Raw genomic sequence first — 24,325 nt, 5'->3', positions numbered from 1 at the left:
GGTCTTTCCCCGTCGGGATCGTGGCCCCCGTGAAACTGCGGCGGAGGAAACGATGAGGAAGCAGCAGAACAGCGAGTGAAGCCGAGCGTGGTGCTGTGGTATATTTAGTGCAAAATAAAGAAATAGGAAAATAAATCATAGATGTGTCATCTACTTGCCGAGTGGCTTTCTCAGGCCGGTTCATCAATGAATTAATTGCAAAGGTGTTTGCTGTAACTTGTCAGGTATTGGCAAGCAGGAATCCCCCAGTGCAACGCGGGCTGCTGGGCGGGAGCATTTGAGCCTGCGCTTAAAATCCTGGACCTCGTTTAGCTTTAAGCTTATGCTCTGAGCCCATGCTTAAGTGAATTGCTGCGTGGAAATGGATCTATGTATATGCTTAAATTTGTTCCTGATGCAGCAGCTTTCCAGGTTGTTTGGTGTCTGCGTGCTGCTCTGACATGGTTGGCCCTCGGGGGAAGTTTCTTCTTTCAGGTTTTGGTCACCATCCCCGGTGCTCAGGTTCAAACCAGGGGTGGCACCATCCTAATTTAGGCTGGGCTTTTTGGAGGAGAGATCGTGCCTAACCCTTCCACCACCGCTCGTGTCCTGCAGAGGGGAACCGGCCGCCGTCTCCTTCCCCGCAGTTCACTCGGTGACTCCTGTGTGGCTACAGACATGAGAGGGGAATGTTAAAATGTCACTAAAAAGGGATTTTCAATTACACAAATGTTTCTGTGAATAATAGGCTTTGTAAGGCATTATTCTACAAATCCTGAATATGGGGTTTAACCTCCTCATTATTATCCCTTTAATTTCGGAAAGCCTTTGAGGGCCTTAATCTTCCACACAATTATGTTCGGGCTGAGTTAAAAGCTGTGGTGACAGGGGGTGGTGTGTGCTCGAGCCAACCTTTATCAAACACAATATTGAAATATATCGCATTTTCTCATCCCAGCGCGGGGGCAATCGAACACCTCTCGGGACTAACACAGCTTTGTTGGTGTCACCGAAATGGGGCAATTCGGGTCGTGGAGACCTGGAGAGGGGTTTTCTGCCCCAAACGTGTATGGGACCCCTATGGGAAAAGTGGGGGAACCCGTGGGAAAGATGAGACCCCCGTGGGAAAGGTGGGGACACCAATGGGAAAGGTGGGGACACCCATGGGAAATGGGGGGACACCCATGGGAAAGGTGGAGGATGCCGTGGGAAAGGTGGGACCCCCATGGAGCTGCTGTTCGCTGCCGCCCCGCAGGTGTTTGCAGGGTGGGGATCTCGGGGGCTCTACAGTGGAGAAACTATGGGGAGCACCAGATCCCCGCATCTCGGGGGGAGCCGCAGCTTTCGAGGCTCCCCCAGGTCCCCGCAGACTCTTGGGGTCCCCGCAGCGCTGTGTCCCCCAGCTCCGCTCACACACAGCGGGGATTCCCCCCCCGCCGCTCCGGGGGTCACACCCGGGGGGCGTGGCCGTGGAGAGGGCGTGGCCGTCTGACGTCACTGCGCCGCGATTTGCATGCGGGCCCCGCCCCCGGACGCGGTCAGCGCTGGCGCCGCAGGAAAGTTTGCGCCGGGACCGGGAGCGGGATGGACGCGCTCAAGTCGGCGGGTCGGGCCCTGCTGCGGAGCCCCAGCGTCCACAAACCCGCCTGGGCCGGCGGCCGACACAAGAGTGAGCCCCGCCGCCCCCAGCGCTTCTCCCCTTGTCCCGCACCCCCCCTGCTGCCTTCCCGCCTTTATCCCGCTTCTCGCCCCACCCCGCACCGACTTTTCTCCCACTTTGAGCCTCCTCTTCTTCCCTTCTGCGTCCCCATTTAACCAGGTCTGCTCTCTCCGCTTTTTTCCATGCCCCCCGTACCCCCTTTCTGCTTCCCTCCTCCTTTTTTCACCCCTCTTGTTGCCCCCACTTTGTTCCCCCCACTCGCACCCGCCTTCCCCTGCACCCTTCCCCCGTGCAGCAGCGGGGTGGGTGGCTGGGGGGCTGTCCCGGTCCCCCAGGCCGAGGGCTGGAGCCCGTCGGGCGGTTTCTGGCCTCGTCCCACCGCCGGCTCCGTCATGGGATCGCTGGCCCTGGGCGAGCCGGTCCCGCTGCGGTCGGGAAGTTGGGAGCAGCCCCGCTGGGAGCGGTGCCGGGTTTATGGCTTATCTCCCGTCTCGCCTTTGCCGGCAGGCTGAGTCACCCGCCGTGTCCCCCGGGGTGCGTGTCCCCCGCCGTGTCCCCGCAGCCCTGCCCTCCTGCCGCACACTTGCAGGGAGCTCCGGAGTTCAGCCCCATTGCTTGGAGGAGGCTGGAGCCTTCAGGGACATGTTTTGGACTCCGAGAGCCCTGTTGCTCCCCAGGGCTCGGGAGGGCTGTGGCTTGTTCCCTCCTGCTCAAAGCAAGACCTTCCTTAAACATGACACCTGCAGATCCTGGGTTATCAGCTCAGCGAGTGGAGATTAGATCCTGCAGAGCAATTCCAGGCTTAGAAACACCCACCTGACTTCCAGCTTGGTCCCAAACGTATCTCTGTGGTTAGGACCCTCTTTCCCACCCCCAGCGCCTAAGAGTGGTCTGAGGGGAGAGCAGAATCCACCCCGGTGAAGCTTCGCCCCCGCAATGGGCTCCTGGGGGCTGTTGGTGACGGATTTAGCAAGTGGCAGCGCATCACCTGGGTCCCTGCGGCTCTGCGTGGGCTTAGCTCATGGCAAATCCCGGCTTAGCCTCTGCGGGCAGGTGAGGGTTTGCACAGGGCCGGGTCACTGCCGTGCGTGGGGTGGCACCGAGCCCTCCCCTGCTCGGGACCCCCTTGGTTATGGTGTGGGCCTGGGCACTCACCATTAACCTGAGGAGCTGATGGATCTCAGAGGGTTGCTGCCATTTGCTGTGGCTTATGGAAAATATTTGGGGGGTTGTTCTTCCTGCAAGGAGGTGAAGCACCAGGAGCTCCCAGCCACTTGAGGACAGGGGTCCAGGCGGTAGCTAAACCATCGTGCTCATACCTAAACCCTTCCTTGGGGGTTGATGGGTATCCTGGTGTATCTGGGAATCTCAGAGCCTCTTCATTGCCTCTCTAGAGCTCCCGGAGAATTGGACCGATACCCGTGAGACGCTGCTGGAGGGGATGCTCTTCAGCCTCAAATACATGGGCATGACGCTGGTGGAGCAGCCCAAGGGAGAGGAGCTCTCTGCAGCCGCCGTCAAAAGGATCGTGGCCACCGTGAGTGTCTGTGCTGGGGCAGAGCTCTGTCTCCCGTGCTCAAACAAGCATTGTCACAGGGCAGGAGTTTCAGAAGCCGTGGGTCTGGAGGCAGCTCTGTCCATCTGCAGGTGTCGGGATTGCAGGTCCAGCCCCAGGGTAGAAATGCAGCTGGTGGCACTGGGAAACCTTCGGGACCAGCCCCACGGATGGGGCAGCTGGTGTTCTGTGTCTGAGCTCTGGTTCCCTTGATAAGCGTTGGGCGACCCTGGGTGTGGGGGGAGGCTGTGACCCACTGGGATCAGCCGTCCCCGGGGCCATCGCTCCCCGTGCGCAGCAGTGACGGCATTTGGAGCGCGGCCAGCGCACGGCCCGGAGCTGGCACACAGCCCTGGGCTTTCCTTCCTGGGATTTGGAGGGTTTAGAGGAGAAGGGATCAGGACACCTTGCTCCGATTCCCAGCACGTGCAGCCGCTCTAAGCTCTGATGCAGAGGGACTGATTTTCCTCCGTCCCCCAAGGCTCCCTGGAGCCCCTGCTCACTGGGCTCCAAGTAAAATTAACGCTTCTTTAAGCCCTTATAAAACTGAACCCAATCGTACAGTTAACTGTCGTAAAACTCAATGGGGTGGTGAACTGCGCTGGGTAACGACGGATCCGTCCCTGGCGTGTGCTGGGCTGGACGGCAGGGGAGCTCTCATGTGAAACAGGAGCCGCTGGCGGAGCCTTTCACGTCTGCTCTGACCAACCGAGAGCGGAGGCTTTAAATAAAAGCCCTGGGCTGAGCCCAGGACCGACCGCCGGCTGGTCTGGATGTGGCTCAAGTGAGGTCCCCAGGGAGCTGAACGCACGAGGCTCGTAAATAAGAGCAATCATCTTGTGGAGGGGCCGGGCTGGAAGCACCTCCCCGTGCTGTGGGTGGAGGGTTTGTGTCCGTGCCTCATTAATCCAGCAAAAATCGCTGCTTCAGGGAAGGAGAAATTTTAATGAGTGCCTTATCACACCTGGTAGTAAATTCAGTCTTTAGTACTAACAAGCACTGTTAATATGCCTATTAGATAGCACAAATCTCTGCTCGTGTACCTTTGGATGTATCGATGTCAAAAGCCTGTAACTTTCCTCTCTCTTTTCCTTCCAAAGGCAAAAGCGAGTGGAAAGAAACTGCAGAAAGTGACTCTGAAAGTCTCGCCCAGAGGGATCGTGTTAAACGACAGCGGGACGAACGAGCTGATCGAGAACGTCTCCATATACAGGTGGGTTACGGGACGCACTTCAGTGGGTGTCTGCTCCGCTCCCCACCCCGGCTGAGCTGGTGTCTCGCTGTCTCAATGGGAAGCAACAGTGAGGGAAAGGGGGTGGTTGCTAAATTTATATCTGTTGCAATAAGTGTCCAGCCGGCAGTGAGGAAAGATGTGATGAGCCTGGAAGTGTCCTGTGTGTGGAGCGCAGGTGTGTCCTTCGCCTGCTGCTCCGTGCCCCTTGGTGAAACGTGGGGTGGGGAGCGCTGGGTTGGGCTCTCTCTCTACCCAACTAACCCGCTTGCTTGTCTGCGCTGCGAACTAAGCAGTTGTGGGTGCTGAACCCCAGCCCTGCGCTGCAGATGGACCCGCTGCTGCGGGGCAGAGCTGCGCCGAGCGGCCACGAGCGCGGCCACACCGGGATCGGATCGCGGTGCTGGGGTAGAAGCAGGCAGAGCTGGCAGGTTGGCATTTTCAGATGCTGCCTTAAATTCTGCTCGGATGCTTCAACATCCTGTCCCTTTGGTCAGTGCTTGTGTCCGAGCATCCCCCCGTCAGTCGGCTGAGTCAGCGCGTCCCGGACGGGCTGTGGATGTGGGACTGATGCAGCCCCAGGGCTTTCCTCTAACACCTCTGCTGTCTTCTCTTTGGCTTTTCTACTCACCGGGGAGACGCATCCATTTCCTTCCCTGCTTTGAGCCTCGAGATTAAATCGTAGGCTGAGAACAAGTCCTTCTCTTTCCTTGCGAGCTTCTCCTCTAAAGAGCATCTTCTGGAGTCTCTTCTGAAGGCAGAGCCTTTGCCATCTCTAACCTGTCCTTTCCCACGAGCTGAAACGCGTTCTCTTCTCTTCTCTCCGGCCTCTGTGTGTGATCCGTGCGGTTCACACCGTGGCTGCGGCAGCTGCTCTGGGCTTCTCTTACGCTCAATCCAGCCGCGTCGACTCCTCAGCTTTGGGCAGGAGTTCAGTGAATCCCGGTGACGTTCCCGTGCTCCCTCTGCCCTCCCTGCTGGCCCTGGGCAGACACTCGCCGGCAGCGCAGCGGAGGGTTGGTTGATCCCCCTCGCACGCGGTGCCCCGGACAAGACGTTTCGTTCTGTCTTTCAGGATATCCTACTGCACGGCAGACAAGATCCACGATAAAGTGTTTGCCTACATTGCCCAGAACCAGCTCAATGAGAACCTGGAGTGCCATGCGTTCCTCTGTACCAAACGGAAAATGGTCAGTGCAGAGGAAGAACTGGGGATGTGGCTGTAGGAGGAAGCAGAGAGGGGCTGCGCTGCTGAGATAGCGGCTCTGCCCCGTTAGAGCAGGGGGCCCTGCCCCAGCACCCACCCCCGGCTGCCGTCGCGCTCTGGGGCGGCTGGAACGCTGGGCTGGATTCAGCCCGTTGTATCTGCTGGTAAAAACCTTTCTGGGGTGGCGTTGAGAGCACCCAGCCCTGCACCTGAACTGCCCCCCGGGCTGCGGAGATGAGGCTCTCAGGACATGGGTCGGTGCCAGGGCTGGGTTAACGGTTGGACCCTGAGCTTGAGGGTCTCTTCCTACCAAAATGATTCTATGACTTCTGTTTCTTGCTATTGAAAGGCAGGTCAGACCCGCTGCCCCCAGAAATCCTTCCCCTGGTGCCTGTTGCAATGCAGGAGCAGAGGGTGGGAGCTCCTGGATCTGCAGGGACACAAACCTCCCAAGATCCATTCCCACCCAGAGCATTTGACAACCAGTGACAGGACAAGGGGCAATGGGTTCAAACTGGAACACAGGAGGTTCCACTTAAATATGAGAAGAAACTTGTTGGGGGTGAGGGTGGCAGAGCCTGGCCCAGGCTGCCCAGGGGGGTTGTGGAGTCTCCTTCTGTGCAGACATTCCAACCCGCCTGGACACCTTCCTGTGTAACCTCATCTGGGTGTTCCTGCTCCATGGGGGGATTGCACTGGGTGAGCTTTCCAGGGCCCTTCAACCCCTGACATTGTGACTCTGTGATCCCAGCGTGATGGTTCCTGGGTCCCTATGAGTGTCCCTGTGCCCGGAGCTCAGCGGCCACAGCTCTGTTAGTATTCTGCACTTCTCCTAGTGTTTTTTTCTCCAGGGAGAGAATAATGGAAGCTACAAGTTGTCTCTCCTTTCCGCAGCGTGCGCTCCATCCTTGCACGGCCAAGATAAGCCTTGCTCTGCAAATTAGAATTTAAATCTCGCCAGTGCTAAAAGAATTATCTCAGTGGCACATCAGCTCAGGGGGTCTCCCTCCAAATAAAGTCCTCCAAGGCCTTTTGTGGCAAAATCTATATATTTTTTTTCTTGTCTTTAAATGCATGAACATCATGCTGGTCAGACGATGCGCTGCTCCCAGGGCAGGGTCCCTGAGTGTACACACAGCCACCAGTCACAGGCATATAATTAGTCCGTATTTTTAGTTCATGGCTAATTCTCAACGGTAGCTGGGTCTATTAAACTTGATTCAGATGTGACAGCTTAAATTGTAAACAGCTGTGAGGAGTTTCGTATTTAATTACCATATTTAAGTTTTTGCCATAAAGCGTTCGCACTTCCATCAAAGATGTAAATAGCTCCAACATTCAGATGAGCTCTCCTGCTTTGCAAAGCTTAATTGACAGTGAGAGCTCTTATGCCGGAGCACCGGATTTTGGGGGATGCCCGTGGCCCATTGGCGCTCCCCCACATCTCCGTACCAGGGCTGCGGGTTGAGGACCCGGATCTGGGTTTGTTTAGTTTGCGACTTGGTAAAACAAACCTGCGACTCAAGGCTCGTGCGGTTCGCCAGCCTTGTGGAGCGTGATTTGTTATCTCCTTGCACTTGAACTGCTCGTGAGCGCTGCCTTCTCCTAATGAAAGTGGCATTTATGGCGCTATTTATACATCTCCAGCAACTCAGGCTATTTAAGGTGGTGTGGGGGTTTAACGCTGTGGTTTAATGGTGTGGGAGCAGCGGAGGGACTGAAGGTGAAGGTGTCCCTGTTCCTCCTGACTGTTGTGTAGATGAGGTTCTCAGGACATAGGGCAGTGCCAGGGTTGGGTTAACGGTTGGACTTGATCTTGAGGAGCTTTTCCAACCAAAATGATTCTGTGATGCTATGAAAATAGACTCACACTGCTGGTCTAAGCCAGCAAGATGCCAGTTTAACTTCGGAGAGACCCCGAGATATCCTTCATTCTGCCCCCAGGATTGCTGCCTCCTGGGGAGAGCTGCAGTTTTGTGGTGTTTTCCCCCTTTGCCTGTTGCTCTCGGAGCATCCCTGTGTGTGTGGTTGTGAGAAGCACATGGAGCCCCGGTGTGGTCCAGGCGCTGCTTCGCTTTGCGATGCTGCTGGTTGTGGGGGGTGATGCTCAGCCCTGGAGCCGTGAGGATGATCCCGGGGCCGTGTGGCACTTGTGTAGATCTCAGTTTGTTTTGGGACACATGACGAGCTGCACATGTCCTGCGGTCAGGAGCATCTCTCCTGTCCTCATCCATCAGCGCGGTGCCTGTGACAGCCACATCCCCGCTCTTCCACCGTCCCGTTACACCTAAAGATGTGTCTGTGTCCTACACGGACAAAATCTCCGCTTGCATCAATATTTGATGCTTCCCCAGCCAGGCAGGGAGTGTGAGGACTGTTTGGACCCAGGTTAACATGAATCTGCAAAGCAAACCCTCCAAATGATGTAAATCTGCCCGGGGTTAACCCGCTGATTAACGTGCTGCTCGCCGCTGTCTTTCCAGGCACAAGCCGTCACCCTCACTGTAGCCCAGGCCTTCAAAATCGCATTCGAGTTCTGGCAAGCGGCTAAGGAAGGTGAGTCTTTCTTCTTTCTTCCCACTCTTCACCCGAAAATTCAAGGGCTGACTTTGGGTTTTTTCCAGCTCTCGAGTGCCTTTTCCCCTCACCCTCCACATTAAGGCTGGTCCAAGCTCTGCTGTGATTTAAGGCATCTTCCAGGTTTCTCTCGACAGCCTTGTAAATCCAGCCGAGTTTTGGCCGCGTTTCTGTCTCGCAAGCGGGATGTGGAGTCCTGGTGCTGTCTGTGGCACCTCAGCGCTGGTGCTGCTGGGGTTTTCGCTTTATGAGGTTGTAAAACGTACCCGGTGCCCTTAGGGCTGCTGTGGACAGGGGAGGCCTGGTGGCCCATGGCTGTCCCCTCTGTCCCTCCTCCCTAAGGCTGCGGAGAAGCTCTCCATGGGCAGTGATGGGGTCTCGTTCTTTTGCAGAGAAGGAGAAGCGGGAAAGGTCCATCTTGGAAGGAGAAGGGCCGAGCAGCCCCAGCTCGGAAGCCCCTGCCCGTCCGGACACTCGTAAGTCCCCGACAGCAGAGCTTGGCCTTGGGCGCAGGGATGGGAACAGCCCCAGGTCCGCGGGCTTTTCCTTGATGCGATTTTAAAGACCGGCGAGGAGCAAACGCTTTTGTTGTAGCAGAGATGTTGCCCTTGGCAGAGGATTTGGGATGTGGTGGCCGCCATCCTTCCGTCTGCCCCATAAATATCTCATGCAGCCCCTCGTACGCAGCTGCTGCCACCCCAAAGCCATTTACTTCTGCCCGAAGCAAATTGGCCATAATGTCCTTATGAGCTTAGCGTGGACCCACACATCTCGAATTTGATTTTGGGTTCGTCTTGGACTCAGAACACTTGCTATCCCTTCAGCTGAAGGAGATAGACATGCAGGTGCCGCTCTGTCTCCGGCTCCCCTAAGGAAGGAAAGGCATGAAAATAAAACAATTACATTTTAAAACCTCATAATTCAGTGCCAGGCCGTGGGTCCTCTGCTGCCGCTGAAACGCAGGACGCGTAGCCAGGGAGAAGTGGGACAAAAGGCTAATCTCTCCTCCATGCTGGCCACGGAGATAAGAGGATTTGGCGCAGAGGAAAAATAGCATTAAACTGGGCTTCCTTCCAGGCTGGCACATCTCGTTTCTTCGTGTGAAGGCCGAGGACTGGAGGCATCCGTCACAAGTGGTGGCATGTGGGGACAAACGGGGCCAGGGGCTGTTAGGGGTGCAGGACCGGGCTCCGGTGTCTGCCTGGGGGTGCTGGGGGACACGTCTGCATCGCCTTGTGCGGGGTGATGGGGAGCGAACAGCCCAGCCCGCGGTGTCCCCGCAGCCCCCAGGCTACAAACCGCTCGTCACCCAGTGCAGGGTTTGCCCTCGGTCCTGGAAAATGATGATGCAGCTTTGTAAGATGCTGGATCGATGCTGCGGGCTGAGCTGAGGATACCGCCTGGGGTCTGTTCCCACCCTGGGCTAAGGAACCCTGGGGTTGGGGTGTCCCGGGATTGGGGTGTCCCGGGATTGGGGTGTCCCGGGATTGGGGTGTCCCGGGATTGGGGTGTCCTGGGGCTGGGATGTCTCAGCTTTGCCTGGGGCTGATCCTGCCTCACCCTGGACATCAGCACTGGTGGCTCCCCTGATGGCTGCTGGAGGGACGAGCGGTTCAATCCTCTCCTGCATCCCTGTCCAGAGGGTTTCAGGTGCCCTAACTGAGCATCACAAATCACTCAGGCTGAACTCGCATCCCCAGCTGGGGTGAACGCATCTATGCATGTTAAAATTTGGGGCCATCCTGAAGGAATTGGGTGCAACTCTTTGATTCCCCTCTTGAGGGGAAGTGATGGTTGCTGACAGGTTCGTTGCCATTTCCCCTCCCCTGCCTCATTCCCTCTCTGCTCTTTCCACAGCAGCAGCCACGGGGAACTTGCTGGATTTAGATGATCCTGCCAAATCAGCCCTGACCAGCAGCATGAACCCCCCGCACTTAGATAACAGCATGTTTGGGCCCAGCTCCTCCGTAAATAACAACGTGGTGTGGGTAAGTGTGTGCCGGGGGCACCGTGACATCTGCTGAGCCAGGGGGTGCGATGTCACCACCATCTCATGTGTTGCAGGTCCCATCACGGGGCTTTTTCTTGGATAACCCCCCGGGGCGGCTCACACAGGGTTTCAATGTCCTGCTCAGAATGATCGATCAGTGTTCGAGTACCCACTGCCCTTTTTAGGCTCTGTAAATAAATGATGGAGGCTGCGAGGCACTCTGAGAAACGCCGCTGTCAGATAATGAAATATTGCTTATTCCGGAGCAGCATTTCTCAGTGGTTTGTCACTTAATTGAGAGACCACCTAACTGCTCCGTTCAGGGCAAAAAATCGTTACGGTGATGGCTTTTGTTTACTGTTCACTAAAACCAGGTGATATTATTGTTCATTATTGCTCTTATTTTTCCCTCGTTCTCGTTTGCAGCTGTATCTTGCTTGTGTGGGCACGGATGGCTGCTCTAAAAGGTCCTCACTCATCTGGTTTAATTGTTTCGTGGACCGCTAATAGAAAATAACGCCCAAGCCCATGTGCATCCGTAGGGGAGTCTCCTCCATGCCCGAGTGGGCTGGGGCTCATTCCTCAAGCCCTGCTTGACCTGGGACCTCGTCCCCACCACCTGCCCTCTTTGGAAATGCACCAAATTTGGGAGAATTGAATGATAAAGGCCTTTTCCTGCAGCCTTTTCTTGAGTCTGTTGGGTCTGAGCCTGAGGCTTTTCAGGTTAAACCTGAAGATCAAGTCTAAGTCGTATCAAATCCTGGAGGTTTATCGCCGCTCTCCGATCCCTCCTTTCTTGCAGAGCTTTCATACTTTACATATTACATTAAGTCTGTAAGTGGTTTTGGGAATAGTCGAGTGTCCATAGCAGAGCCCCCCTTCCCGCACAGAAACCTTTCCTCCCGAGCAGCTCAAATCCATTCTCTGGGAAACCTTCAGAGGTGAAGGATCCCAGAGTCGCTTCCCAGCAGCACGGGCTCCCCCTGTGAGCTGTTTCCCGTGTTCCTGACCCCAAAAAGCCCCGAGGGACGCCCGGAGCATCGTACGGAGCTCTGTGCGGGTCCCTCCACGTCGCAGCGTGTGCCGGTCGCGTGGGCTGCGGTTAATCCCAGAGCCAGACGTGCTCCAGCTGATGGGTCAGATCAAGCCTCATTAGCCTGGTTTGGAGACAATGGGAAAGGGCCAAGTCCCTGCCCCATCCCTGGGCTGCGAGGGGAGCGGGGTGTCCCCAAACCCAGGGGACCCCAGCCCCGGGACGGCTCCGAGGACGCCGGGACCACCCAGGCTTCCACCTCTCACCCTGGGGCTTGTGCAGAGGGTGGGATAAAACCCGCCCGAGGAGGCAGATCCCCGAGTGTTCCTTTAGGCGCTCGGAAGTCAATATATACATTTATTATTATCTGCCGTGATCAAGTGCGGAGCGAGATCTCTAAATGCTCTTTTGTGGGTTCTCTTAGCAACTGCTTCTCTCTCTCTTTTTATCTCTTTAACAAAGGAAATGGATGATGGGCTCGACGAGGCGTTTTCAAGGTAATTCTAATAACTCCCTTTACAAGTTCACGCCACCGGGGACTGGCCCAGGGGGACTTGACTAGCGACTGGCTTTTAATAACGCCGCTAATCTAATCAGCCACCACGATCTGACCTAGGCAGCTGCCCCATCAGTGCCTCAGCTGTTAATTGAAAGATAGGCTTTGAGGCTGGCTGATAAGCCAAATATTTTGACAACCTTTTAAGGATGGAGAGAGGCTGTATGTGATAGGGAATTGAATTCCCCAAGCAGTTGGCGTGTGTGCTTCTGCTTGCCGGGGCGGGTTGACCTGCCAGTTTCCAGCCCCTGTGATGACAGTGGTGATGCTGGTCCCAGCTTCTGGCACCGGGGATTTCTCTCCCCTCACCTCTCCGTGAGCTTTGGACAAACCCTGGGACCTCGTCCCCATCTGTCCCCAAACCAGCAGCCGGTCCCCGTCGCAGCCGCGGTTGCATCAGGGTGACTCTGCCGCACCAGTTTGGAGTTTGTGCACCCGAGCACTTTCAGAGCCCGTGGCCATAACTTCCCGCGGCTCACTTCGCTTTCCAATCCACGTTACGAGCTTCGCTGCACGCCAAGCAATCCAGCAACGTTAAACAAATGTGGTTTCTTTTGGGTGAGTTTTGCTGTGGTTTGGGCAAAAAGCTGCGCTGGGTGCGGGTGCTCCAGGCAGCAGAGAGGTGGTGAAAGAGGGACGGGGACGGTCACAGGGCTGAGCCCGACACCGTCACCCCCCCGAGAGCCGCTCGTCTCACCGGGACTTGCAGCACCGCGAAAGCCGCACGCTCGGCCCCGAGGACACAGACCTTGCGTCTCGCTGGGCTCTCCAGAGCGATTTACAGCTTCCATTTCCATGGCAGCCCTGTCCCAAGTCGCGTTTGATAAAGGGGCCGCTTGAATTTACGTCGTCACGTTGTCTGTTCTCCTCACCTCTGCTCCTTGCCCTGCTTAGTTAAGCAGGTGTTGGTTGTGGTCCTTTGCTTGGCGTTGCTGGATGCCGAGCTGTCGCGTCACCCTCGGCCTTCGGGTGGCTCAGTATCGTCTCTGTTCGTCCACCGCATCCCTGCCGCAGCACCATCGCCCGGCGGTTTTCATTAAGAAACATGCACATGGCTAATTTAATCTGAGGCTTATTAGAACCCCAGGTTCCAGTCTAAGTTGGGGAATGACCTATTAGAGAGCAGCGTAGGGGAAGGGGACCTGGGGGTCCTGGGGACAGCAGGGTGACCATGAGCCAGCACTGGGCCCTTGTGGCCAGGAAGCCAATGATACCTGGGGTGGGTTAGAAGGGGGTGGTCAGTAGGTCAGAGAGGTTCTCCTGCCCCTCTGCTCTGCCCTGGGGAGACCACACCTGGAATCTTGTGTCCAGTTGTGGCCCCTCAGTTCCAGCAGGACAGGGAACTGCTGGAGAGAGTCCAGCGCAGCCACCAAGATGCTGAAGGGAGTGGAGCATCTCCCGTGTGAGGAAAGGCTGAGGGAGCTGGGGCTCTTTAGTTTGGAGAAGAGGAGACTAAGGGGGGACTTTATTAATGTCTATAAGTATATAAAAGGTGAGTGCCATGAGGATGGAGCCAGGCTCTTCTCGGTGGCAAACAATGATAGGACAAGGGGTAATGGGTTCAAACTGGAACACAGGAGGTTCCACTGAAATATGAGGAGAAACTTGTTGGGGGTGAGGGTGGCAGAGCCTGGCCCAGGCTGCCCAGGGGGGTTGTGGAGTCTCCTTCTGTGCAGACATTCCAACCCGCCTGGACACCTTCCTGTGTAACCTCACCTGGGTGTTCCTGCTGCATGGGGGATTGCACTGGACGATCTTCTGAGGTCCCTTCCAATCCCAAACATGCTGTGGTGCTGTGATACTGTGATTGCTCTTCAGCCCATGTGAGAGATGGAGGAGAAGGCCAGGATTTTTCGGATTTGAGTTTGCTTTAGTCCTATTCAGCCTCCTGGGGCTGCTGAGGCGATAGCCAGAGTGGCTGGTAGAGGTGGGTCTAGTGAGGGGGATGTCATGAGGAGGATGGCGATTGGGGGAGATTTCATGATTGTTGGTAGTAGTGGTGCTGTGGTTATGGATGAGCCTTGGAGTACTTCTGGAAATCCAGAGTGGAATGGCACTAATCCTGGCTTCACGGCGATTGCAGTTGTAAGCAAAAGGCACGATGTTGGATGGGTTAGCTGGGCGCAGCAGTTTACAGGGGCAGCGTTACAGACACAAAAACTGAGTCATGGCAACGCTGCTCCTTGGGTCAGCAAAACCTTAACGCTGAGATAAGGCTCCAGCTCAGGGGGAGGCAAACGGCGCCTTCTGCCAGACCATTAATATACGGGACGGCCAGGCTGCAAATTCCCTGAATGCCTGTAGGGGAAATGTTATCATAAAGCTGCAAGAAACCCGAGAGTGCTGCAGGTTACGTGCCGGCTCTCCCCTCGCTGAGTTATTCACTCCATCGGAGGATTTTGAAATGCGGACCTGCAGCGAGGGTTCGGCATTACGGATGCATGGAGCGTCCTGGCCGTAAACCGCGCGGGTTTATGCTCTTTCTGCTTCTCTCAGGCTGGCTCAGTCCAGAACGAACCCTCACGTCCTCGACACGGGGCTGACGGCTCAGGACATCCAGAGCGCGGAGACGCTGTCACCTGCGGACTGGAACCAAACAGACTCCACCGCGGGCGAGAAGGATGATCTGTTCATGTTTTGAGGTCAAACGCGTCGAAGAGCTGACAAGAGAACAACCACTAAAATCTGTGGGCTGAATGGAGCCGTTTCGGGTGCTGTACGCCGGGGACTCCTCCGAGCGCTCTTCACCAACTCGGATGATGTTACAGCACAGTTTAGACCAAAGCTTTAGAAATCTAATGCAGATTTTTATACCTTGCTTTTATCTAAACCACAAGATGCTCTTGAGCGTATTTATTCACAGCCATTATGGTTTACATTTGTTATTGGAAGGTGTGTAGAGCATCTGCAGGATTAGGTGGCGATATACCAGGGATGAACCTTCAGCAGTGCCTGTTCCTCTCTGCAAACAGACTGTGCAACACCAAAGGGGCTCTGCGTGGCCTTTTCCAGCCAAAGGTCTGCAGATGCAAATGCAATTGCAAGCACAGCTGTTGCTAATCCGCTGGGCTGTGAAAAACTCCGAGGCGGACGGGAGATCCGCAGCGTTGGAACCCAGGAGGCAGCAGAGCTCTTGCTTTTGTTGTGAATGTCTGTGATACTCTCACAGTTGTCAATCACCCCGGCGGGTTCTGGCTGCTGCTTCACCAGCTTCATACGGGAATTGACCTTTTATTTGAACCCAAAGACTCTATATTGCACTTTAAAACTTGAACTGAAAGCAATGGTCCGAATTGTCAAGGTAAGCAGTGCCTGTAACTTCTCTTCAGAAGCTATTTACCCAAAAAAAACCAAACCAGCAATGCTGCAGGGCTGGTTCCGAGCTGGTCACTCACTGATGGACTCGGAATATTAAGGCTGCGTTGGCTTTAGAAGCAAAACCACCGGGGATTTACCATTTGTTGTTGGAAGTTGGGGGAACTCAATAGATCCGTGTTCTTCACACTGCTGAGCGGGTTGGGCCGTTCGTGCCTTTTCATTGTCTCAAAACTGATTGTTGTTCGCTCAATAGACTCCAGTGGAATTGGATTAGGCAAGACCAATCACTGGGTGTTTAATTAGCGAGAGGTGCCCCATCCAGCAGAAACCCGATCGTCTTCCCCCCGGGAGCCCGGGGACGCTGTTTTCATCAGGAATTGAACATAAGTCATGGAGGTATAAAGCTTATGCTAATTAAAAGATTAAGTTTAATGATCCTAAATAGTCGCAGCGACAGTTTGCAGTGTTTGCGGCCTTATGTGAAGTATACTAATCTGTTTTATAGATTTGTAACTTGGTTTTGAAACACTAATTCATTCCCCGGGTAGCTCTTTGTAACTCTTAAAAAAAAAAAGATAAAATAAAAAGGAAAACCCTCTTTGTGGGCTGTAAGGATTTATTAGCAAACAGCTGAGTGACTCTTAACTTAGATTTGATTTGTTTTATCCTGAGTGTTATTGTGATAAGGTATCGAGGACTCGCGAAGCTGACTCGTCATGTCTCTGAATAAGACGTGCGCTCTGTTTATCCTGCAAAATGGTGTTTAAAGCAATTTGACATCTCGAAACGACGGTGCCCACGACTGACTTGATTTTATGTGTAGCATCGTTCTCTGGTGATTGAAGGAATCACTCAAATCTTGTCCGTGCTGCAGAGACATGAACCCATTGCCCGAGCAATTCTAGAGACTCTAGGAGCATATACCAAAATGCACAATACTATATATGTATGTATATAGTTTTTTAAGAAAACCTTCTGCTGTAAAGTTTATCTCTACTGAGGAAAATAAAACTTCTACCGTTTTTTTGGAGTGTCTGTGCGGGGTGATTTTATTTTTACCGTTGGCCTTGTGATGTGTGGAAGCTGTTGCCCCATGGGGGGATTGCACTGGATGAGCTTTCCAGGGCCCTTCAACCCCTGACATTCTGGGATTCTGTGTGATTCCTAAAAAAAACACGGTGACAAAACTCCACCAGCTTGTCCCAAAGTGAACTTTTTGACACTCTCCTTCAGAGGAAATCCCGCCAACCAGCTCCAGCTTCCCCCAAACCCGGTGCCTCAATCCATCGTGTCAACGGTACCTGGGGCTGGTGGTGCCCAATTTGTCCCCTCGCTCTGCTGCAAAATAAAATCAGCGGAGGCCACACGAGCCCCATTGGGCACTGGAGCTGAGCAAGAGGCAACGGGGGCTCGGGAGGACCCAGAAGCTTCTCCCGTTTGCAGCAGAGGACACAGGAGCTGGTTGAATTACCTGCTGCAAACGAGCGAAGCCTCTGCCACCAGCCAAGGCCTTTGAGCAGCATCTGCTGTGAGCGACTTATCAGAGCGTGTAGATCCCGCTGGAGACAGAGGGAGTCTCAATATTGCATTACTCCATTTCCTCAGCACCTCTCCTCAAACGCCCCGGGGAGGGATAATGGGGAGGAGTGTTGTGGGTTGCTGGGGGTTTGGTTGTTATTTTATTTCCCTGCTGAAAGCAAACACCTCCGGCTGGTTCGTGGCTCGGAGAAGAAATACTGGAGGGGATGTCGGGTCATTAGAAGATGCAGGACAAGGAAGTTTTGGGAGATGAAAGATGGAAGTGGAAATGCGGCCAGAGAGCAGATGTGGGAAGAGCTTGAAGACCAGAGGCAGCTGCGTAGTGGATGTGCAGGTAGAAGGTAATTAGTGACCAAGCACTCGTTAATTTATACTTTTATTTTTCATCATTAATTGTATCAGTGGGTCATTTCGGAGCGTGGATGCAACAGGACGAGAGGAAACGGCCTCAAGTTGCACCAGGAGAGGTTGGAAATGGGGAGCAGTTTCTCCCTGGGCAGGGCTCCCCTTTCTGCCTCCGAGGGTGGGATTTTCACCTTTCCACCTATTTCTTCCTCAGCAAAGATTTCTGGCATCCCTAAAAGAGGAAAACAGTCCGAGGCTGAGTGTCCCACCATTCTCACTGCAAACCGCAGCGGCAGCTCCTGTCTCGGCTGTTTGTAACGGTAACGTCACTCCAGGCAAAGTTGGTTTTCGCTTAAAAGCCTTGACGATGATACTTTGCAGGGAGTTATTTGGCTTGTACGTTTGTGTTTCCACCTCCCTACCCAAATCTCGCCCCATCAGCCCCCAAACTTGCTGCTTGTCGGGTCTTGTTCTACCTAAACCCTTTAATGCCGCATCCCATCACCGGGCTATTGCGGGATCACACTCATACGTACGAGCCCCAAGTCTAATTAATGTAATAAGTGTGCCAAAGAACTAAATCTCAGACGTGGCAATGTGATCACTTCTCTGTACTGTCACAGCACAAGTAACGCTGACAGTAAAGGATAAAACACATCTCTGGCATTTTTTATTGCTTCTAATATGCTGCCTTTTTTTTGTTACTGGAAATTTAAATTATAACGGTATGCTTCACTTAAAAAAAAAACAAAGTATCCATAGCAACAGGAACATCTAAATTATTGCAGGCTGATCACTCCTCCCGCAGCCACATCACTTGCCTTTCAAAGACAGTCCCAGAGGTGTGGGATTTTAATAGACATTTTGTTTTCCTGCCTTTTTTGCTAATAAACAACTGTATACACAGCACTTTCTCCATCAATACGCTGCCTGCGGAAAGATCTAATAACTGCCTGAGCGCTTCGTTACCCGGAGAGGGAGGGGATGGGGTTTGCTTGTGCAATTCTTGTTTCATCCGAGTCGGTGCCTCCTGGTTATCCCGGGAAACCGGAGAATTGGGTTCAGCTGGTGTAAATTCCCTCTTGGATCAGGGGAAGGTAAGAGAAGGGGGGACCACTGAGCTCTGCAGCATCACCAACCCGCTTGTTGTTTTACACGCTAGAGCGAGTCTTATTTATATTTTATACATTCAAAATCCCGTCTTGTCATCCCCAGGAAACATCGGCAGCCGCTCGGCCTTCGAAAGGTGGGAAAACACCCTGATATTTCTCAGCTGCCATCCCCACGTCCGGGCCTCCCCGGCGTCTTCTGACCGGAGCAGTTACAGCTTTTCCTTCATCTTCCTCATGAAAAGCCCCATTGCTGCGGAGCCGTCAAATGTAAGAAACAAACACGCTGCAAGAAATAGAGATTTGTTGTTTTATTTCTCCAGGCTCCATTATGGGAATCCTGTGCGCCATCTGGATCAATAGCAGGTCAAAACTGCTCAGGCAGGAAGATATTCTATATAAAAAAGCAGCAGCCATGGCCTTCCTCTGAGCTCATGTATAAAGTTATGGTAGTAAACCCTGTTTCCAGGCTTGGAAAACTCAGGTTAAGAACAAAGGTTTAATAAATGTACGTAGGAATAAGATCTTAAACCAAACCTTGATGTATCTGGGATCTTATTGTATTCCATAACAGCAGAGATTGGCTTGCTTTATGTTGTTTTTCGTGTCGTTTCCCACTGCCGTGTGTCACATTCCTGGGTCGTCGTTCCTTGCGCTTCCCCCAGAGGTGGTTCAAGGATGTATTTGCAGAGCAGAACATGCAAATTACAGTGGGACGAGGCAATCTTTTAAACCACAAAATATTCCTCGTTGCTTAACCTCTGCAGAATAAGAGCTGACGTGCAGACGGGCGGCTGCGGTTCACCGAATGCAGCCCAGAGCTGGAGAGTTAACCGGGAAAATGGGTCGGGGTTGTGCGGCAGTTTTGATGTGTTTGCAAGGATGGGTCGGGGAAGCTGTGTTGTGAAAAAAGGGGTGAGAACTCGCGGGTTTTGGGTGCGGTTGTGATGCTGGGACAGGAACCAGGTGTATCGTCTGTCGGGGACTTTCAGATCAACCAGGTTTCGTGTGTTTAGCTAAGAAAAGTCAGAGCAAGAGGAGGTGGTGGTTACAGAAAGCTGAGAACGATGCAAAAGAATCTGTCGGACCTGCAGATCCGGCTCACATTTGAAAATCACCCTCTGACGGCTCCCGCGAAATCACCTTTTAATAACGAGTCTATAGCAGGAACCTGTAATTTTGTGGTTGATGTGTGAGCGAGATGACAACCGAGAGCGCTCTCACGTGGTTTTATTGAAGCCATGGGTCAGAAATATTTGCTTTATGTTGAGAACATGAGGCCAAACAGAAATCCCAGCGCTGACGCCAGGCGGGGACTCACCAGCTCCAGCAGGGCTCCCTGAGCCACCGATGGAGCTTTTGATGCACAGCTGCCCTGAACCCAGCTTCGTACATCTCGGAGTAATTAAATAAGTCCCAGGAGCCACAGCCCTGGGTAACTGGGAGTATTTGTCACCCAGTGGTGTGTCTGTGGGCAGGGTGGTGGGGCCGTGCTGCTCTGCTGGGAATTCGCTGCTTCCATTGGGATGGATTTGATGCTCCATGTTTATGTCTGAGGCTTTGATGCATCCATAAGTGCTTTGGGGCTGGGCAGCAAAATGGGATTGTATGTGTCTGAAAATGGTGCTGGGAGGGCATAGCTTTGCTTTTTGGGGTGACAGGAGGGTGGACCTTGTTTTTTCATGTTGGTTAAAACGCAGTGATCCACATTGAGATGATGAGGTGCCTACGAGCCGTGTCGCTGCCAGGGGACGCGTTTTGCTTGCGCTTGTCACAAGTTAGAGGTGACATCTCTGTTCCCCAGCCTGATTCGGTGTAAAGGTCCCAGGCTCCCGTGTAAACAGCACAGGCCGTGATCCACCGGGGCGGTGGCAGGAGTGACCTGTTTCCCAGGTCAGGACGGGTGAACTTCACCCTGAAGGTGACTTTGAGGTTATTCTGGGCTACACGGAGCCCTTTCCGTATTTCAGGTTGGACAGGGTGCAGTGTCCAGCAGAAAGAAGGAACCATGGGAGGTGGGTTTGGCCCCACCAAGGGGTATTGGCGCTCAAGGCAAAGCTGATATTTAAAAATGAGTGGCGGTCCTTTCAGGGGGAGAGCAGCCTGCGACACCAGCATGTCCACTAAGTGCTGATCCTTCCTCTTTTATGGCTTTAGCTTCTGATGGTTTCAAATCTTAACTTGTATTTATGTTCTGGGTACCGATGATCTGACACAGGAACCTCCACTCTGCAACCGTGAACTCCACGGCGTCTGTTTTCCTGTGCCTGGGCAGGGAAAAGGGTCATTCTGCAATTTGGCAGAGCAAAGCACTTCAATAGCTTTTCCTCCCCTCTACAGGGAATAGAAATATATTTAGCTGCTGGAACATCTGCCCCATTAACCTTATATTTTCTTTTCTTTTTTCATTTTCTTCCTATGGACTATTGACCTCTTTGCAAGAGGTTTACATTCCGCTTACCCTGGGAAGGGTCCTCACCCGCCAGGCACCCGGATCCATGCGGAACACGAGGCGTTTATCCCGATCGATAACCCGGCAGCTCCAGGTCACTGCAGAACAGGCCGGTAACACCCGAGCGGTGCCAATAAAATACTCCGGAACCTGCGTATTCATCTTCATATAATCGCCCAAAGGGCGTCTTCTGACCTACTTTACCCTCCGCTAAGTTACTGCACAGTTGACAGATGATTTTAACAGAGCCTTAGTGGTCACCTGAGGATGCCCAATACGTAGCGCTATAAGCTGGGATTTTCATTGCCGCACACGGTTTAAATGACTTTTAACTCTCTGCAAGTGCTGCGTTTTCCCTGTAATGGGAATATTTACGTGATCCCATTCAAATGCCCTAAGGCGTCTTTATTTCTCTTGGCCCGGTTCATAAAGGCTGAGTTCAAAAGCATTAAAGTTTAAGGGAAATGAGCTCAGCACGACGGGACAGAGGAAAATAAGATGGATGCGTTGGCATTGGGAAGGTGCTTGTTCTGTAACGGCGCTGGCTTCTCATTTATCATGTGCAGGGGGGTCTCTGCAGTGGATTCGGGGTCTCTCTGCATCACTTTAGCAGAATAATTGAGTTGGATCTAAGGAGTTGATCGGGGTTTCCCAGGCAGTGTCAGAGAGAGTCCCATCTAAGGGCAGGAACGCTGGACAGTAACTTAGACAAATGGCCAGAGGGTTCCACCGCTCACTTGCCATTAAGTCTAATAACTCCAGTTAGTAATCTGACCCAACGGCTTCTTATTCTCTTATCTCTTGCTGACAAAAATCAAAACTGCTTGTCCTATAACAGCTATTTCGATAAATCTCTTTGCAACCTCCATAAACTGGTGAGTTTTTCTTTTCACTCGTGGTCTCCAAAAAACAAATGTCCTCTGTGTGTGTTTCCATATGGTTTAGATGAACGTGTTGTCTGTTGTTTTCTGTCTTTCTTTCCATTATTTGTAATATATTGCTAAAGAGCAGCATATTAACCCCACGGGTCTGCAAACCACCAGTTGGAGATCACTGCCCAAAATTATTGGCGCGTTTCTCTTATCTGTTAGCCCAGAAGAATTCACAGGCTAATCCTCATCTAAAACTATCCCCCATATATATATGTATAATCTTCTTTTTCTCTTTGGACAACGAATAGGATGAACAGAAAAGCTTTTCCTCCCATGCTCCTGCATGGTGATTAATCTTCCCAGCATTTGAAGATGTTGGTCATTATTTCCTGGCTTGCCTTAAAACCCACTCTTAAACAGGGATATATTTATATGACGAAATAAGACATTTTTTGATGAAATGTACATTTGTTTCAGCATTCTCAGAGCAAAATCAGCACAGCCCTTCGAGAACAGCAGAGATTATCCCGGCTGGAAGAAGAGATGTGAGGATGTCTCTGGATTCGGGCCTGACAATGGACCACACAGATGGTTGTCAAATCAATGGAAATTCACCTTTGGGGAGATGATTTTCCTTTAACGACTAAATCAGAATCCTGACAGTTTCCGAAGGCATCACTGTGGCTGGAAAATCCCTGGATTGGGTCAAACAGGGTCCCTTGGCATGTTTTTGAGCTGTTGGTCCCCACCAACATGATCTTTCGAGGTCCCTTCCAATGCCTGGGCTGGTCCCCACCAACATGATCTTTCGAGGTCCCTTCCAATCCCTAACATTCTGGGATTCTGGGATTCTGTGAGATGAGACCATCACTGCAGCCTCATTAGGAAACCTTGAATAGCCACATTTCACCTGAAAACGGGAACAGATCTTCCTGCTCCAAACAACTCGAGATAAACCCTGGTTTAGTTGTAGGCAGAGGGTAACTAATCCACTCCCCAGGATGCTGCTGGGACCAGCACATCTTAACCAAACAACTTTTTGGGTTGACTCCAGGTACTTTTTTGACCCAAACCAATATTTAAGCATGGTTTAAAACTGTTGGGCTTTTCTTAACGCTTCTGCTTGTTGCAAAATGGTCTTTGGTTCACTTCTCTTAGACAAAACTACTCACCAAGTTCATCTGCAGTTCTGATCGCCCTGAACTGCATTTTCTGACAAGTCATCTCTTTTCCTAATATTATTCTTAGACGTTTCCCACTTGGGATCTTATTTCCGAAGCCGTCTAAAATAGGATGTTGCCCCACATTCGCATCAGCAAATTCATCGCATTCCTGTGGCCTTTATCTCACTTAAATAGGGGAAAATGGGATACAGTCATTGCAATGATGGCAATTTTAATGACAAAAAGCTCGTGCCACCTGTATTAGTCACCTCGTGTTACAAATAAGTAATAAGCTAGAACTGTGTCTGCTCTTTCCTCCCTATACTTTATGCTGTTTCTGCTTTTGTGCTATTTTTCATCTTGTTTTATATTTTCCCTGGCACAGAAGAGTTAAGATTGTTGAGCCATAGACCTTGACCATAATTACGCAAGATTCCTCCTTGTGAAAGCTCATTCCTACCCAGTTCTGGTTCAAGAGACACAGAACGGATTATGATCTTGGATACAAACAGCTTTCTTCCCCTTTTTCTTAGCAATAAGCCCGGCTGAGGCGCTGGTGGGTTTTACATTGTGCAAACGTCGCTCCTGCCACTGGGGCATTTGAATTCTTAGCAAGGCTCGTGCGCATCTCGGGATGTCAGTCTTAATTCAGGTAATTAATATCTGGTATGTGTGAATGTGGAGTTAAAAGACAAGTAGTCAAACCTGCAGATCAACGCATGATGGTGCATCTCAATTTGGAGGTTTTGGGGCAAAATGTGCTGTTTTCTGTCTCTTGGGTTTGGCTGTAGCCGCTACCAGCATCTCAATAGCTTCCCGAGCAGGGGGTCGCTCACTCTTGGCTGGTGAAGGGACAAGGGGGTTTAGGAGCCCCTTGCTTTACAGGTTTAACACGTGAAAATTATCACATGAAAACTGTGTGGCTGCCCGGCACAAACTAAAAGAAATCAGGGCAAAATCCACTAGGAGTTTATCTGCTCTTCACAGAATCACAGAATGGACTGGGTTGGAAAAGCCCTCAGAGATCATCCAGTCCAACCCTTGGTCCAACTCCAGTCCGTTTACTAGATCATGGCACTAAGTGCCATGTCCAATCTCAGTTTAAAACCCTCCAGGGCCGGTGAGTCCAGCACCTCCCTGGGCAGCCATTCCAATCCTGACCACTCTCTCTGCACAGAATTGCTTTCTCATCTCCAGCCTCAATTTCCCCTGGCAGAGTTGAAGCCCATGGCCCCTTGTCCTATTGCTGATGCCTGGGAGAAGAGCCCAATCCCCACCTGGCTGGAACTGCCCTTCAGGTAGTTCTAGAGAGTGCTGAGCTCAGCTCTGAGCCTCCTCTTCTCCAGACTGAACAAGCCCAGCTCCCTCAGCCTCTCCCCATAGGGCTTGTGCTCAAGTCCCTTCCCCAGTCCTGTTGCTCTTCTTCTGGTTGGTACTCCAGGCTGCCGCTGAAGGCATCCGGGCTGTATAACAACCCCGTCCTGGTGACATTGCCATGGTTACCTTATTATTACAATTTAGCCTTTCAAGTGTCTTATTAGAATCCCTCCTACCAAAACAATCCCAGTAACCCATCGGCACGTGGTCTAATCTAATAAGCAATCACATTTTTCACTCTTTGCTCCTTAAGTAACACAAGGCAACAGCACAATCTTCCCGGGTTAAAACAAGCTACCGCATACACTGCAAAACCACAAACCGCGGTCATATAGCAGATAACGAAGCTCCTAATTACCCAG

At 52.4% G+C, this 24,325-nt stretch overlaps 1 protein-coding gene across 2 annotated transcripts; it reads left to right on the top strand.

Annotated features, from left to right (window-relative positions):
* The first annotated feature begins 1,516 nt into the window (after positions 1-1,516).
* LDLRAP1 (low density lipoprotein receptor adaptor protein 1) lies at positions 1,517-16,136 on the top strand. 2 transcript variants are annotated; one of them, XM_082071633.1, is made up of 9 exons: positions 1,517-1,648; positions 3,034-3,176; positions 4,295-4,407; positions 5,501-5,615; positions 8,116-8,188; positions 8,602-8,685; positions 10,070-10,197; positions 11,695-11,729; positions 14,285-16,136. In XM_082071633.1, exons 1-9 carry the CDS (start codon positions 1,564-1,566, stop codon positions 14,427-14,429), a joined length of 921 nt encoding a protein of 306 aa, XP_081927759.1. In that variant the 5' UTR covers positions 1,517-1,563; the 3' UTR covers positions 14,430-16,136. The 2 variants fall into 2 exon arrangements, with proteins under 2 accessions (XP_081927759.1, XP_081927758.1); XM_082071632.1 differs by having other exon boundaries at positions 10,067-10,197.
* The last annotated feature ends 8,189 nt before the right edge of the window (positions 16,137-24,325 follow it).

The sequence above is a fragment of the Streptopelia decaocto genome (genome assembly GCF_964273445.1).
Source record: "Streptopelia decaocto genome assembly, chromosome: 23".
Taxonomy (NCBI): domain Eukaryota; kingdom Metazoa; phylum Chordata; class Aves; order Columbiformes; family Columbidae; genus Streptopelia; species Streptopelia decaocto.
This window is presented reverse-complemented; position numbering and strand designations above follow the sequence as displayed.

Excerpts from the sequence above, each read along its gene's own strand:
- LDLRAP1 (XM_082071632.1), top strand. The coding sequence starts at position 1,564 with ATGGACGCGCTCAAGTCGGCGGGTCGGGCCCTGCTGCGGAGCCCCAGC. Across the intron at positions 4,408-5,500 it reads GAGAACGTCTCCATATACAG|GATATCCTACTGCACGGCAG; the intron begins GTGGGTTACGGG and ends TCTGTCTTTCAG. Across the intron at positions 8,189-8,601 it reads CTGGCAAGCGGCTAAGGAAG|AGAAGGAGAAGCGGGAAAGG; the intron begins GTGAGTCTTTCT and ends GTTCTTTTGCAG.